The following is a 15,065-nucleotide window of genomic DNA, read 5'->3' as shown; positions in this document are numbered from 1 at the left end:
GGGTCCAGCCAGTTGGTCCAATGACGGTATCCAATGGTGGATGAAGGTTCACTGCATGTTCGGCCTTTCCAGTGCACAATGTTGATTTATATTAAACTTAACTCATATCTGACTCCAATTTTAGTATGAGATGGTTTAGAATATTAATATGTTTATCCTCGTTTTATCTGACTCCAATTATAAAACTTTGAGAAGGTTATTTTGTTTCCGTTCACATTAATTTAGATTATGATTGAATATTCCCTTCGGTTCATCATTTTATGTTATTCTCGTTCATTGGGATCTCTATAACATCCTGAATCTTGTACCGGCCGAGTATACAATTTCTTAAGCACAAGCATGTCAGTCTTGGTCACTAAACAGGGGCGATTGACCGCTATCCTAAAAAGGCAGAACCCTACTTACTCAGATTAGGATATTTTTTATGCGGTCCCCATAGGTCTGCTACCTCCTAAATCAGACAGAGCTATTTAGTCATATAACGATCATTACTATAGAATTAAGCAGACCAGTCGTACTTAAACTAGTAGTAACTTTGAATAATCACTATACTATCTAAATAGTATTAAAAGTTTATCGGGTGAAGGACTATCCCCTTAGATATCCTTTTACAGCCTAAGTATACATGAATAAATGCCAATTTGTTAGTCGGAGCTCTAGAGACATCGTGTAACGTGCCGCAATGCTCCGTCTACCGTGTTCTAGTCCGCTACTAACCTGAACAGGGGCTTGTGGTGCTATGAAATTACCACAATCTACTAAAGATAATAACACGAACTCTGTTTGAATCATTCAAAACATAACAATTTATTAGTCAGGTAAATGTATTATGCCAATTCAATCAGTCAATTCATAAACGATCAATACAAAACATCAAATTATCAAAGATAAATCCAAGATGAAAAAGATGCATTCCTGACTTTGAAATATACATAACATGGAACAGGCCATGTTATGGGCTGATCTGGTTAGGCAGAATCGCCCTGAGTCCTTCTTAGGCCTTACCTTAAATAATCCAAGAATTCCCTCAAGGAAGGGGGTGTGAATGTATAACAAAAGGCATTCACACTTAGTGTCACACCCCTCACAGTGGATCAAAAGATGCCTGAAGTTATATATTTATTGTTCTGATTATGTCTATTTCTGAGAGAATGAGACCATTATACCAATCGCACTGAGACATTTCAAATGATATCAAACATGATAGTTAAAGTCAGTTTGGTTAATTCTAGAACATTCAAACATTGAAATGACCATATGTGTGAGTTGGGGGGATGAAGCAGACTCAGATGCAAATGCAGCAGGAACTGGTTTTTCCCGCATTCCCCTTGCTGAGTTGTAAAGTTACCAGTCTCTGTTTTCAGCTCATGTTTTGAATTGTCAAAGACATCAGAATATTTGCAATATTTCAATTCTTACACAGTATTACACTGGGTGAAATACAGTAAATAACTGTGTAATTTACAGAAATGTCTAACAGTGTAGTAACCAGTAGTATGGATGCCTCTTTACTAGCACACTAAATACTGTGGCACCCATCAAATTAAAAAAAGCTAGAGAAATTAAAATTACACCATGGTATAATAGTCATACTCGTGCTCTCAAAACAGCAACCCGCGCCCTGGAACGTAAATGGAAAAAAACTAATTTAGAGGTCTTTAGAATTGCGTACAAAAACAGTATATCCAGCTATAGGAGGGCTCTAAAATCTGCCAGGGCTGAGCACCTGCGCAAACTGATAGAAAATAATCATAACAATCCTAGACTTTTATTTAACACCATCTCTAAATTAACAAATAATCGGTCATCCTTGGAACAAAATGTCCCACCGCAAATTAGTAGTGATGACTTCATGAATTTTTTCAGTGATAAAATAGAAGGCTTTAGACAGAAAATAGCAGATGCTAAACTTTTTGCACCGGCTTATCCTGTAAATCCTGTAATCCTGTAAATATTTTATTGAATCATAATAATAACCTACACTGCTTCATAATCATAGAACAGGTAGAGCTAAAATAAAATTATAAATAGCTCTAAACCAGCTATGTTTATGCTGGACTCAATTCCAACAAAATTACTGAAAGAGCTGCTACCTGCTAAAGGAGAACCTCTTCTTAACATTATCAACTCTTCTTTATCTATAGGCCATGTTCCAAACTCTTACAAGCTAGCTGTTATTAAGCCTATTATTAAGAAACCGCAACTGGACCCCAACAACTTAGCTAACTATAGGCCTATTTCAAATCTTCCATTTATGTCTAAAATACTAGAAAAGTTGTTTCTACTCAATTATGCTCCTTTCTGCAGACAAACAATGTTTTTGAAGTGTTTCAGTCAGGTTTCAGGGCTCACCACAATACAGAAACTGCATTAGTGAAAATAACCAATGATTTACTCTTAGCTGCTGACCGAGGGTGCGTCTCGCTATTAGTTTTACTCGATCTTAGTGCAGCATTTGACACCATTGACCACAATATCCTCATAAATCGCTTAAAGTCTACAGGTGTCCATGGACAGGCTCTACAATGGTTTAAGTCATACTTAACTGACCGCTACCAGTTTGTGAATATTAATGGACAACCTTCACAAGTCAGCCCAATAAAGTATGGAGTGTCTCAAGGATCAATTTTAGGCCTTTTGCTGTTTAAAATTAACATGCTACTAATGTCTCCACATTTTTAGAAGACATGGGATCAGCTTTCACTGCTATGCAGATGATACTCAATTATATATTTCAACTAAACCTGACGAGACGTCTGAACTGTCTAAACTAACTGAGTGTATCAAAGACATTAAAGACTGGATGACCAACAGTTTTCTTCTCGTAAACTCCGAAAAAAACAGAATTATTACTTATTGGGCATAAATCTTGTACGCAGATCTCACAACTCAATCTACAATTAGAGGGATACAAAGTTAGCGTTAGCTCTACCATAAAAGATCTCGGTGTCATCTTAGACAGCAAATCTAACTTTTGAAAACCATATATCCCATGTCACAAAAACTGCCTTCTTTCATCTGAGAAATATCGCTAAATTACGAAATATGCTATCCATCTCAGATGCAGAAAAGCTAGTCCATGCTTTTATGACTTTGAGGCTGGATTACTGTAATGCTCTGTTTGCTGGCTGCCCAGCATCCTCTATAAGCAAACTTTAATTAGTACAAAATGTAGCAGCCAGAGTTCTGACCAGGTCTAGAAAATATGATCATATCACTCCAATTTTATCCTCCTTACACTGGCTGCCTTTTAAGTTTCGAATTGAATTTAAAATATTACTACTCACCTATAAAGCCCTAAATAATCTAGCTCCTGTTTATCTAACCAACCTTCTGTCTCGCTACAATCCAGCTCGCTCTTTAAGATCTCAAAACTCAGGGCTTCTGGTACACTGTAAAAAAAATCCCAGTAAAAAAAACGTAAAAATACAGAAAAAAACTGTTAGAATAAAAGATGTAGATAAACTGTTAAAAAACAGTAGTTTTCTGTTTTACAGTTACAGGTTATTACTGTAATTATACATGTTATAACTGTAATTATACGAGTTATTTATGTAATTATACAAGTTATTATGGTAGTTATACAGGTTATTACTGTAATTATACATGTTATTACTTTAATTATACAAGTTATTTATGTAAATATACACATTATTATGGTAGTTATACAGGTTATTACTGTAATTATACATGTTATTACTTTAATTATACAAGTTATATATGTAATTACACAAGTTATTATGGTAGTTATACAGATTATTAACATACTTATACATGTTATCACTTATGGCAAAATACACTCGGGCCAGTTCCGGCTAGAATGTCGCCTGCCGGAGACTTACCACTCGGCCCGACTCCGGCTGCCGTACTCAGCCTGTGGACTAACTGCCCGATTCCGGCCCGAATCAAACGGGCCAGATGCGGTGGCCGTAAGCGAGCCGACGCTGCCGCATCCGCGCCGGAATCGGCCAGAGTGAAATGTGCGCTGCGGCCCGGAGTTGGCGCGACTAAGTATTTATATACCTTATAAAACCTTTCGGTATTACATTAATACTTGATATAACAACCATTTCAATTTATATAACAGCAAACGCAGGCTATAATGTAAACAGAAAGTATAGGCACTGTGTTTAACCTTTGAATAAAATGCAAACTGCATACATATTGTAAGAATTGAAATAATACAAATATTTTTGATGTCTTTGACAATTCAAAACATGAGCTGAAAACAGGGCCAATGGACTCCACAACCCACCAGGGGGAATGCGGGAAAAACCAGTTCCTGCTGCATTTGCATCTGAGTATGCTGAAACTCAGCTTCATCCCCCCAACTCACGCATATGGTCATTTCAATGTTTGAATGTTCTAGATCAGTGGTTCTCAAACTGTGGTACGTGTACCACTAGTGGTACGCGGGTTTCCTTCTAGTGGTACGTGGAGAAATGAAATATGTCATGTACATGCTACATACATTTCAAAATTTATCAAAAATGATGTATATAATATGCCATATATGACATATAGCCTATATTTCTGAGGTAATCTGCCACATCTTTTAACTGTGCAGAGTTGTAGCTGCTTTTCTGGGCCTACTACACTACTGTAATTCAATACTGCTCATTTTGGTGGTACTTGGAGAAACAATTTTTTTCTGAGGTGGTACTTGATGAAAAAAGTTTGAGAACCACTGTTCTAGATTAACCAAACTGACTTTAACTATCATGTTTGATATTATTTGAAATGTCTCAGTGCGATTGGTACAATGGTCACATTCTCTCAGAAACAGACATAATTAAAACAATAAATATATAACTTCAGGCATCTTTTGAACCACTGTGAAGGGTGTGACTTTTCCAAGTGTGAAAGCTCTTTTGTTATACACACGCCCCCTTCCTTGAGGGAATTCTTGGATTATTTAAGGTAAGGTCTGAGAAAGGTCCAGGGCAATTCTGCCTACCCAGATCAGCCCATAACATGGAGCCTAGGCTCCACGTTATGTAAAATTTACATGTTATGTAAAAGGTCAGGTATGCATCTTTTCATCTTGGATTTATCTTTGATAATTTGATGTTTTGTATTGATCATTTATGAATTGACTGATTGAATTGGCATAATACATTTACCTGACTAATAAATTGTAATGTTTGACCATATTTTGCTCACTCTGTAATTATTAATTCAAGTAGATTACGCTGTATCCTTGTTTCCGCACGTCTTGCGTCAGGTCAGTAGACGGACTAAAATCCAATTGAGATGGAGCATTGGGCACACTAATTGTGTTTTAGCGATCCGGCTGACTCTTGATATTGATTCATGTGTACTTAGGTGGAAAGGGCGATAACTTCCGTCTAGGTCAACAAGGTGTTGCACGACTAACCTAGATTGGGTACCCGACCTTTGTTTGAAGGTAATATTATTCTAAATTAAGTTCATATGGGAAACCATGGGCTTGGTGAAAACCAAAGTTACTATAGAGTCCAGTAGTCGGGTACATTTATATTAATGCCCTAACCTCTAATTAGAAATGATGATTGTCTTAACTCAAAGGTGTACACCTAAGCGGGACTAACTAAAGCATTTTAGAACGAGCGCGCTGGTAGCGGCCATCTAAAGTATTAGTCAATTTACCTCTGTTTAATATTCAAGACTGACCGGAGTGTGACCGTGAGGGACGCCTTCGGCCGAGGCGATTTCTCTGAGCGACATGAGCACCCGAATGAACAGATGTAATAGTTACTAGTGAAGACAAAAGGTTCAAACATTTATCTAAATTACATATTGATATAATATTCTTAATGTTTTATGATTGGAGTCAGATAAAACGAGGATAAATATATTAATATTCTAAACAACCTCATATTAAAATTGGAGTCAGATATGAGCTAAGTTTAATATAAATCAACGTTGTGCACTGGAAAGACCGAACAGGCATTAAACCTTCATCCATCAGTGGACACCGGCATTGGGCCTACTGGGTGGACCTTACAATATCCTATAACGAAAAGAATCAGACAAAGGACAAAATAAATACATGATAAACGTTTATTGATTGCAAGAAAAAAAATAGTACTAAAATTGAATAAATAATTTTGTAGTGCACAAGAATATCAATATAAAAACAATAAAAACATAAAGACACACAGGAAGACTTAAAGAAAAAAAATCTGAAATTGCACACATACACACAAGTTTTTAAAACAACCCTGTTTTCCCAATAGACATGAATTTAAAAAAATGTACAAGACACATCTTGAAACAGCAAAATGTTATATAAACCTGAATATAGAAATCAACTTAAGATATAGCAAGAAACAACTTACAAATACCTATGACAATCCGTAAAATATACAAGTCAAAATTGTAAAAAGAACTGGCAAATTCTAAAGAAACATCTTGAAACATTTTTCAATAAAACATTAAAATAATAATAAACAAAAAAAAAATATATATATATATATATATATAAAATTGCAGAAGTATAAAGACAAACTTATTTTTAAATAAACTTGAACAAAATAAATTGCACAAACAGCAAGACATGAGTGAGATGATTATACATTTCAAACACACACACACACACACACACACACACATTTCATATATATATATATATATATATATATAAATGCAAATGAAAAGAAACAAATTGCTCAAGTATCAGGGAAAATCTTAATACACATAAAATGTTGTTTAAAAAATAAAACAGAATAGAATAGTGATGTAGCTTTCTCTTCTTCCCTCCTTCCTCCATCCCTGTCAGGAGCAAGTTGTAGCCACCATGTCATGCATTTTTCAATCTCTTTATCAGTGGCGTGGTATAGACACTTGTCCTCACAACAGATAATTAGTAGTTAACAAGTACTAATGTTAAAAAAATAAAAGAAAAGAGCTTTCTCTCATATAAGTAAAACCGAGGCAAGTAAGAGTAAGAGCCGGAGGCGCCGAAGGGCAGCCGAGCTCGGCCCGATTACACCCTGCTATCATATGTTTAGTTAACTTTTTGTTGACTTCACATTGCAACTGTAAAGATTGATTAGAAAAAATGTTTACAGGTCACAACATGCATACACAAGTAATATGTGTGGTTAGTCACTAGGAGAAAAGTATAATAGCATACATCATAAATATTATAGAAAATAAATGTAATAATTAAAATGAGCATTTTTTTTGTATTTTACAGTGCATATACTGTACAGTATGTGGCCTAAAATACTAGGCTATTATTTGACATTTATAACTTCAATTTAATCTTCACTTTAACAGGCTACAGAAAAGTCACGTTAATCCACATAATCATCACATGTGACCATGAATGAAGTTCATGTGACCACTTGTGGAGACTTGTTCGAGATGACACGTTATCCTGTGAACAGCTGGCAGTTAAAGTTGGACAAATAGTCTAACCCATGTTATAACATGTGGAGCACATGAAACCCATTCCAACATGCTCACCATATTGCATTTTTAGCAGCTTTGCTATAATTTATTCAGCAACTGCAGTGCCAACCTTGTTTACAAATATTTATTTGAATGAGCTATTGTATAAAAATTGCATGTGAGCCTCGAACAGGCTCGAACCAGCGACCTTCTTGTGAGGCAATCGTGCTACCCACTGCGCTACCTGAAAAAACATGTAATACCAAAATACTAACAATTACCTGTAAATTAAATGTTGGAATTTTTAAATACAGAAAATATCTGTAAAAAAATATATTTCACCGTATAATGAAAAAACAGGAAAATTCAGTAAAAAAATACAGACAATTATCTGTAAAATAACATTTATTTTTACAGTTTATTTTTACAGGAATAATCTCTAAATATTAACGTAAAATTACATGTTACTCTCTTAAAATGCAGTACATTTCCTTTAAAAAACAGAAAAAGAATGTAATACCAAAATACAAGCAATAACTGTAAATTTAATGTAAGATTTTTTTATTACAGAACATATCTGTAAAACAACTGGTATTTCACTGTATAATGAAAAAACTGAAAAATTCTGTAAAAAAATACAGACAATTACCTGTAAAATAACGTTTATTTTTTACAGTGTAGTACCTAGAATAGCAAAGTCGAGTAAAGGAGGTCGAGCCTTCTCCTTTATGGCTCCTACTCTCTGGAATAGCCTTCCTGATAACATCCGAAGCTCAGACACACTCTCCCAGTTCAAAACTAGATTAAAGACCTATCTGTTTAGTAAAGCATACACTCAATGCATCACATAGCGGGTTTCCACACAAGCTTCTGCATCTTGTTTATATACACTATGAACAGCAGCTACGCTAATTATTCTCTCTGTCCTCTATTTCCACCTGGGGATACTCAACTCTGAGGTCCTCAGATTATGCGGAGTCACTGATTGGATCCAAGACCAGCGACGAGATGATCCCAAGGTTTCCATATCTGGGACCAGGCCGTATTCTGAGCTGCTGCTGCGCTGATGGTCATGGGGAGTGGAGAACATGAGACTGATTCCAGTGACGCTCTAGGGACAGACGAGTCTTCGCTGAGGCCAGCTCAGCTGGTTTCTCTCAAGGTTTTTTTTCTTCACTCTCCTATCAGGTGAAGTTTTTTTTTCCCTCTGCGCTGTCGCCACTGGCTCGCATAGTTCAGGATTGGTAGAGCTACGCATCGATGAATTTGCTCTTCAGTGTTTGAAATCTCATTAATGATTTTAAATCACACTGAACTGGGCTAAACTGAACTGAACTTAAACACTAAAAACTAAACTACACTGTTCCAGTTACTATGACCATTTATGTGAAGCTGCTTTGACACAATCCACATTGTAAAAGCGCTATACAAATAAAGCTGAATTGAATTGAATTGAATTGAATAACCTGACCAATACGTTGTCACAAAAACAACTATGTATGTCAAACCTTGATTTCCTTCAAGTTTACATATACTGTATAAAAAGGCAATAACCATTTAAAAGTCAGGTGTTAATGTGACTAAACTTTTTCTGTTTTAGGTAAGTTAGTGTAGTGGCAATTTTCTTTAAAGAGGCGCTCTCTGTGGTCAAGAAACAAAGTCTTTCTCGGAATGTCTTTTTAAAGTTTTATTCTTTGCAAAGAAGGTCACAGTCATACAGCAACAACAGTTTCTGCAGAGTGAGACACTGAAGTCAAGTGTGTTCACCCTTTTATCTGGTTTTTACTGCTTACAAGGTCAAACCCTAATACTGCCCATTCTGACGACAGTTTCTACAGAATGAGACACTGAAGCAAAGTATGTTCACTGTTCTATCTAGTTTGTACTGCTTGCAAGGTCAAATCCTAATAAGGCCCATTCTGTACGTGCATCAGGTGCTCCGCTGTTTCTGCTGTAAGTTTCCACTACACATGTTTATCTAAAATGAATTTCCGTTACAGTTAGGATTATCAAATTTGTTTCTGTATGCTTCATAGCAGAATAATAAGAGAGATTTATTTATTTTGAGAAATTGTTATAAATTTTTTTGAAAGTCAAGGTTACATACAATACGATTATTATGCGTCTGAAAAAGCTGAGATGATGGTGTGAAGGTTTTGGAAGTTTCTGATTGTCTAATTGACAATTTTTTAGTTAACTGGAGGCACAACTGTAAAATAGTATTTAAGGAAAACCTCAAACACACTGCTTTTTTGTGTGACAACATGGGAAAATCAACAACAAAGCAAGATTACAATTTGCTAAATCACACTGGGAAAAAGAATAATTTTTGAAGACATGTCTTGTGGTCTAACGGAACTAAGATTGAACTGTTTGGCCATAATGACCAGTGTTACATTTGGAGGACAAAGGGGAAAGCTTACAAGCCTAGGAACACCATCCAAACTTTGAAGTATGAGGGCGGCAGCATCATGTTGTGGGGCTGTTTTGCTGCAGGAGGGACCGGCCCACTTCACAGCATAGATAGCTTCATGAAGAAAGAACATTATGTAACAATACTGAAGCAACATCTCAAGACAAGACAGGAAATTAAAACCTGGCCACAAATGGGTCTTCCAAACAGACCATGACCCTAAGCATACTGCCATATAAGTTAAAATGTGCTTTAATGACAACACAGTGAGTGTTTTGGAGTGGCCATCACAAAGCCCTGAACTCAATCCTATAGAAAATTTGTGGGCAGAGTTGAAAAAGCTTGCAAGACAGCCTAAAAGTCTGACTCACACCAATTTTTTCAGGAGGAATGGGCCAAAATTCCTTCAAACTATTGTGAGAAGCTTGTGGAAGGATACCCAAAACACTTGAGCAAAGTTATACAGTTTAAAAGCAAAGCTAAAAAAATACCAAGAAAAAGTATGTCAACTTTTGACTGTCTAGAAATTAATAAAACATTCTCAAAAAATACTCTCTCATTATTCTGGCATTTAGCAAATGTAAATCATTTAGGAAATCCTAACAGACCTAAAATAGTAAACGTTTAGTATTATTTAACAACAGAAATAAAAAAAAAAATGGTTATTTTTCTTTTTTAGAGTGTATGTTAACTTCTGGTTTCAACTCTATGTGTCTTTTATACAGGGAAAGTGCATATGTGGGGACTTAATGTGGACAGCAGCGAGGGTAACATCTTCCAAACTAGATGAAGAGGGGATGTAGATTGCAGTGTGTCACCACTGATTCCTAATGAAAGCCCTAAATATGTACAGGTGGGAGATACAAATCCATATATTGGCCATTGGAGATGGCTGCTGGTGTCCTGCCTGTTCTCCAGGAGCTGACCACTATTAAACCTGTCCTAAGTGTGATGCATGCTGGAGCCCATGCCACCAAGTGTGAAGTATGTACAATATTTTTATATGATGCATACATTTGTAATGTTTACAAGCACATTAATGATTGCAGTTAAATGCTACGTTAACCCTTGTGTACTGTTCAGATTGACTACCCTTTCATTTTGTTTGTGGCTGTTTTTGCTGCATTGATTTCCATTATAATGAATTATTTAGATTTTAAAGCCTTGACAACAAATAATCATGCATTCTGGATTGTTGGTGTTTTTCCCTGTTGGAAAGAAGTAAAACATTTCATTTTTACTGTTGATCATTAGTTGACAGCATTAACACTTTGGATAAGCCTGTGCAAATAAATTATAGTGTGCGTGCATAAATACACTTTCTATGTTTACTATGTTCTGAGAGCTGAGCTGCTTATTTTTTATTTTCTCAAACATGACTCAGCTTGAATTGTTTTGGAAGGAAGAATGGACAAAGTTTTTAGTGTCTAGATGTGCAAAGCTAGTAGAAACCTTTAGACATACCTCAAAAGACTTGCTGCTGTAATCCGCTTGTTAAGTGGTGACGTGTTTGTTTTTATAATACTGTTTCCGGGTCTAAGCCGCCATTTATTTGAGTTGAGAAATTGTTCGTTTATGATCACTTTTTATTCATATAACACATTAAAGTTAATTTTACATAAAGTCATAGTGTACACAATAATCTCTGGGCTTGCTGCATAACAAATACCAAAATTTTAACAATTTATAATAAAATGAATTACTTTCTGGCCATTGGATATTAGGCACGGACATATATATTGCAATCGTGACTTTCGAAAGTATTAAATCGCTTTGTAAACGTTTATTATTACCATTTCATGAATCTCCCCATTCAGTTGAATAGAGCGCTTGGACCCGAAAACCGCTCCGCATGACGTCACACTTAACAAGCGGATTGCAGCAAAAGGATATTCCACAAAGAATTGACTCAGGGGAGCTGAATACTTTTGCACACTGCACTATTCAGTTTTTTTTTTTTTTAAAAGTTGAACTTGTGTATAATTTTCTTTCTGCATCACAATTGTATCCCACTTTGTGTTAGTATTTCAAATAACATTCCAATAAATATATTTATGTTTGTGTGAGAAATTGTGGACAAGTTCAAACGGGCATGAATACTTTTGCAAGCCACTGTATCAGTAGCTATGTTTCCATCCACCTATTTTATGCGCATTTTAGATATGCCCATAAAAAACGTTTAATAGAAACAGCAAGATGTGCATAGGTTTTTTTTTTTATTGCATAAAAATTTATGGCCATAACTGAGTAGAATAAACTTTTTATTCGATAAGAAAAGATAAAATACGATGGAAACACTTTTACCAAACAAATTCCAGTATGTGCATTAAAAACTGTGATTTTGTTATAAGAGGTCAAATGATTATACAGATGTGAGTGACTGGACTACCCAGCAGGCTGAGCACATTGTAAAACATCTGCAATGTTGATTTGGTCATTCTAAAACACCTTAACCATTTCAGTATTAGTGTTATTATATTATTTAGGCCCACATTGAATCTGCGTGTGCAGAATTACACAGATATTTAGCCCATCATTGATTCTGTTTATTTACATGTGCAAATATGTGTAAATTTATATTTATTCAGTTTTTTATTTTTTTATTTTAGTATAATTAATAGATAATATGAAAATGTTCATATGATTTATTTACAGTTTTAACGTAATATTTTCTGCCTTTTAGTAGTATGAGAGACTTGCTTTGTTTACCAAATAAAATTAATCTAATTGGATCTGCATTGTAGACATTAAAAAAAGTTAAAAAGCTAATATTTTTATTCAATATATTAGGTTTTTAGTTATGATACTCCCAAAATCATGCCGCATAAATCCGCAGATTTTTAACAAAATTCTCTTAATTTTAAAAGTTTACCTACATTTTCTTGGTATATTTTTTAGCTTTGCTTTTAAAGTGTAGTCCCTTTGTCCTCCAAATGTAACACTGGTCATTATGGCCAAACAATCTTAGTTCCATCAGACCACAGGACATGTCTCCAAAAATTAATCTTTTTCCCAGTGTAATTTAGCACATTGTAATCTGGCTTTTTGTTGATTCTGGCTTGTTGATTTTCCCATGTTGTCACACAAGGAAGCAGTGTGTTTAAGGTTTTCCTTAAATACTATTCTACAATTGTGCCTCCAATTAATTCAAATGTTGTCAATTAGCCAATCAGAAACTTCCCAAACCTTCACACCATCATCTCAGCTTTGTCAGTGGCATAATAATCTTATTGTATGTAAACTTGACTTTCAAGAAAATTTCTATTTCTCAAAAAAAAAATCTCTCATTATTCTGCTATTCAGAAACAAATTTGATAATCCTAACTTACCTCAAAGAGAAAAAGTTTATGCAAATTAACAGGTGTAACAGACCTCAAAATGTCTTAGTTTCCTGAGCCCTGCCTGTCTCCAAAGTAGCGCAAATTGTCAGTTTCACAGCACGGCTGTGTCTTTGTTTTCTCTTTTCGGTCAACTGGTCAGAAGGTTTCTGTCTCCAGAACATCATTTGCACACTTTTCTGCCCTTGTATTCGAGTGAAACTTTCAGGTCGAAGAAACCCCTTTTATGTGGTCAGTAGCTCTGCTGGTTTCTAATACCTATATGCCAGTTGCCATCATAATGTTATCATCCACTCTGCAGACTTACATGCTGATGAGATCAGGCCTGAAAAGGCAGTTTACCCTGCCGACAACAACGCTTCATTTGCATCTGTCCCCACCTACATGAATCACTGTCTGTAAAATGTATAAAAACTTAGTGCTTGCTGTACAGTAGAGAATTTCCTTTCGATGACACCACAGTGACGCTGAGTTCTTCTTATTTAAAGGATTCTGCTTTGAAGATACTGAAAGTTCTCCTTGTTTTTTTATACTTGTTTGAGAAGTTCACAACAAACTGTATGTACATTTTATTACATTACATTTCTTCACCCCTGTATATAGAATAAATGGAGTGGTAGAAACAGAAAGAGCAGGTTTACCGGGGAGGAGGTGGAGCAAGTGAATAGCTACCTCTCACAAGCAAATACTGTACATGTCCAAAGCAGGTAATCAAAGTGTTTGTAATATTCTTATTTTTTTTAGGTCTTAACGTACTATTTGTTTGTTACAGCACCGGTGGAATTGCTTACATTGCATGCAATGTGGTGGTACCACAAACAAAGTCTCTCTACATCGGTCAGTTTTCACAAGATTTCTGAAGGTACGTTTTTATGTTGTTTTGTGGTGTGAACTTGGCCTGCTGCTATCTGTACGTTTATACCTGATTTGTGCATAACACTGTTTATCAGACTTGGCAGAGACTCCAGGAAGAAAGTGCAAGACTAGCTGAATTAAAGACTTACATTGCACAGATAAAGTGATGTCACGGTGATGGGCAACTGGTGGTAAGCTTAAAAGTACATTTGATCAAAGAATACAAATTCAAACACTAAGATGATTCGTAGTGTTTTACGTCTACAGGGATGCCAGATTCATCTCATGGCAATCAAGACACCCCACACAGAAAACTTCAGCAGTCAACTGCGGGGCTTTCCCTTAGTGTGAGGCAGCAGAAGCAAACCCTTTGCTGGCAGAATGGTATAAAATATAATACAACATAATAAAATATAACTAGAATTAGGGGCAGCACGATGGCTCAGTCAGCACTGTCACCCCACAGCAAGAAGGTCGCTGGTTCGAGTCCTGGCTGGGCCTGTGTGGAATTTGCATGTTCTCCCTGTGTTCGTGTGGGTTTCCTCCGGGTGCTCCAATTTCCTCCACAGTCCAGACACATGCAGTATACAGTAAGTAAATTGAATAAACTAAATTGGCTGTAGTGAATGAGTGTGTTTGTGAATGAGAGTGTATGAGTGTTTTCCAGCATGATACTGGGTTGTGGCTGGGAAGGAAAGCATTTTTACAGTGCATTAGTTCTCAGATGCAATCACATGTATGCTTTTACTTCAAACACATTCAGCTCAGTGACATTAAATCCAGCTAATCTTTGTTAAATCTACAAACATTGTCATGTTTTGTCCCTGAATGATCTCAGTTGAAACACACAGTAATCAGCAGTAATCAGCCTTTAAAAAAGAGAAGAAATACTTATTTTTGACAAATGTGACTTTATTTGAAACTTCAGAACAAATTTGATAATTGTCATCAGTTGTGAGGCTTGTCGCCCCAGACTAATGTCAGTTTTTGTCCGTGTTCAGCTCAGCACCACCTTCAAGATGGGCAGTTTCCAGTGGCACCACGTGGAGGAACGGACTTCGCCACCTATATATACAGGGTTT

General features: G+C 35.9%; 1 protein-coding gene across 28 annotated transcripts in view; it reads left to right on the top strand.

The window, feature by feature from the left end:
• LOC147839422 (uncharacterized) overlaps positions 1-15,065 on the top strand; it is a 51,437-nt gene that overhangs the window by 30,753 nt on the left and 5,619 nt on the right. For 2 of the 28 annotated variants that reach the window (XM_087298574.1, XM_087298573.1), the window contains exons 1-9: positions 9,043-9,330; positions 10,516-10,557; positions 10,644-10,774; positions 13,732-13,835; positions 13,901-13,990; positions 14,079-14,174; positions 14,251-14,367; positions 14,450-14,573; positions 14,985-15,061. In XM_087298574.1, coding sequence (XP_087154700.1) covers positions 9,237-9,330; positions 10,516-10,557; positions 10,644-10,774; positions 13,732-13,835; positions 13,901-13,988 — 459 coding nt within the window. In that variant the 5' untranslated portion in view covers positions 9,043-9,236 and the 3' untranslated portion in view covers positions 13,989-13,990; positions 14,079-14,174; positions 14,251-14,367; positions 14,450-14,573; positions 14,985-15,061. Of the gene's footprint in view, positions 1-6,654; positions 8,566-9,042; positions 9,331-10,515; positions 10,558-10,643; positions 10,775-13,731; positions 13,836-13,900; positions 13,991-14,078; positions 14,175-14,250; positions 14,368-14,449; positions 14,574-14,984; positions 15,062-15,065 lie in introns of those variants that run through there. The other 26 variants (XM_087298579.2, XM_087298575.1, XR_015518726.1 and 23 more) reach the window with 22 other exon arrangements.

The sequence above is a fragment of the Danio rerio genome, chromosome 20, assembly GCF_052040795.2.
Source record: "Danio rerio strain M-AB ecotype USA chromosome 20, GRCz13ab, whole genome shotgun sequence".
NCBI classification, from domain to species: Eukaryota; Metazoa; Chordata; class Actinopteri; order Cypriniformes; family Danionidae; genus Danio; species Danio rerio.
The sequence above is the reverse complement of the archived record's forward strand: the minus strand, read 5'-3'. Positions and strand labels throughout refer to the sequence as shown.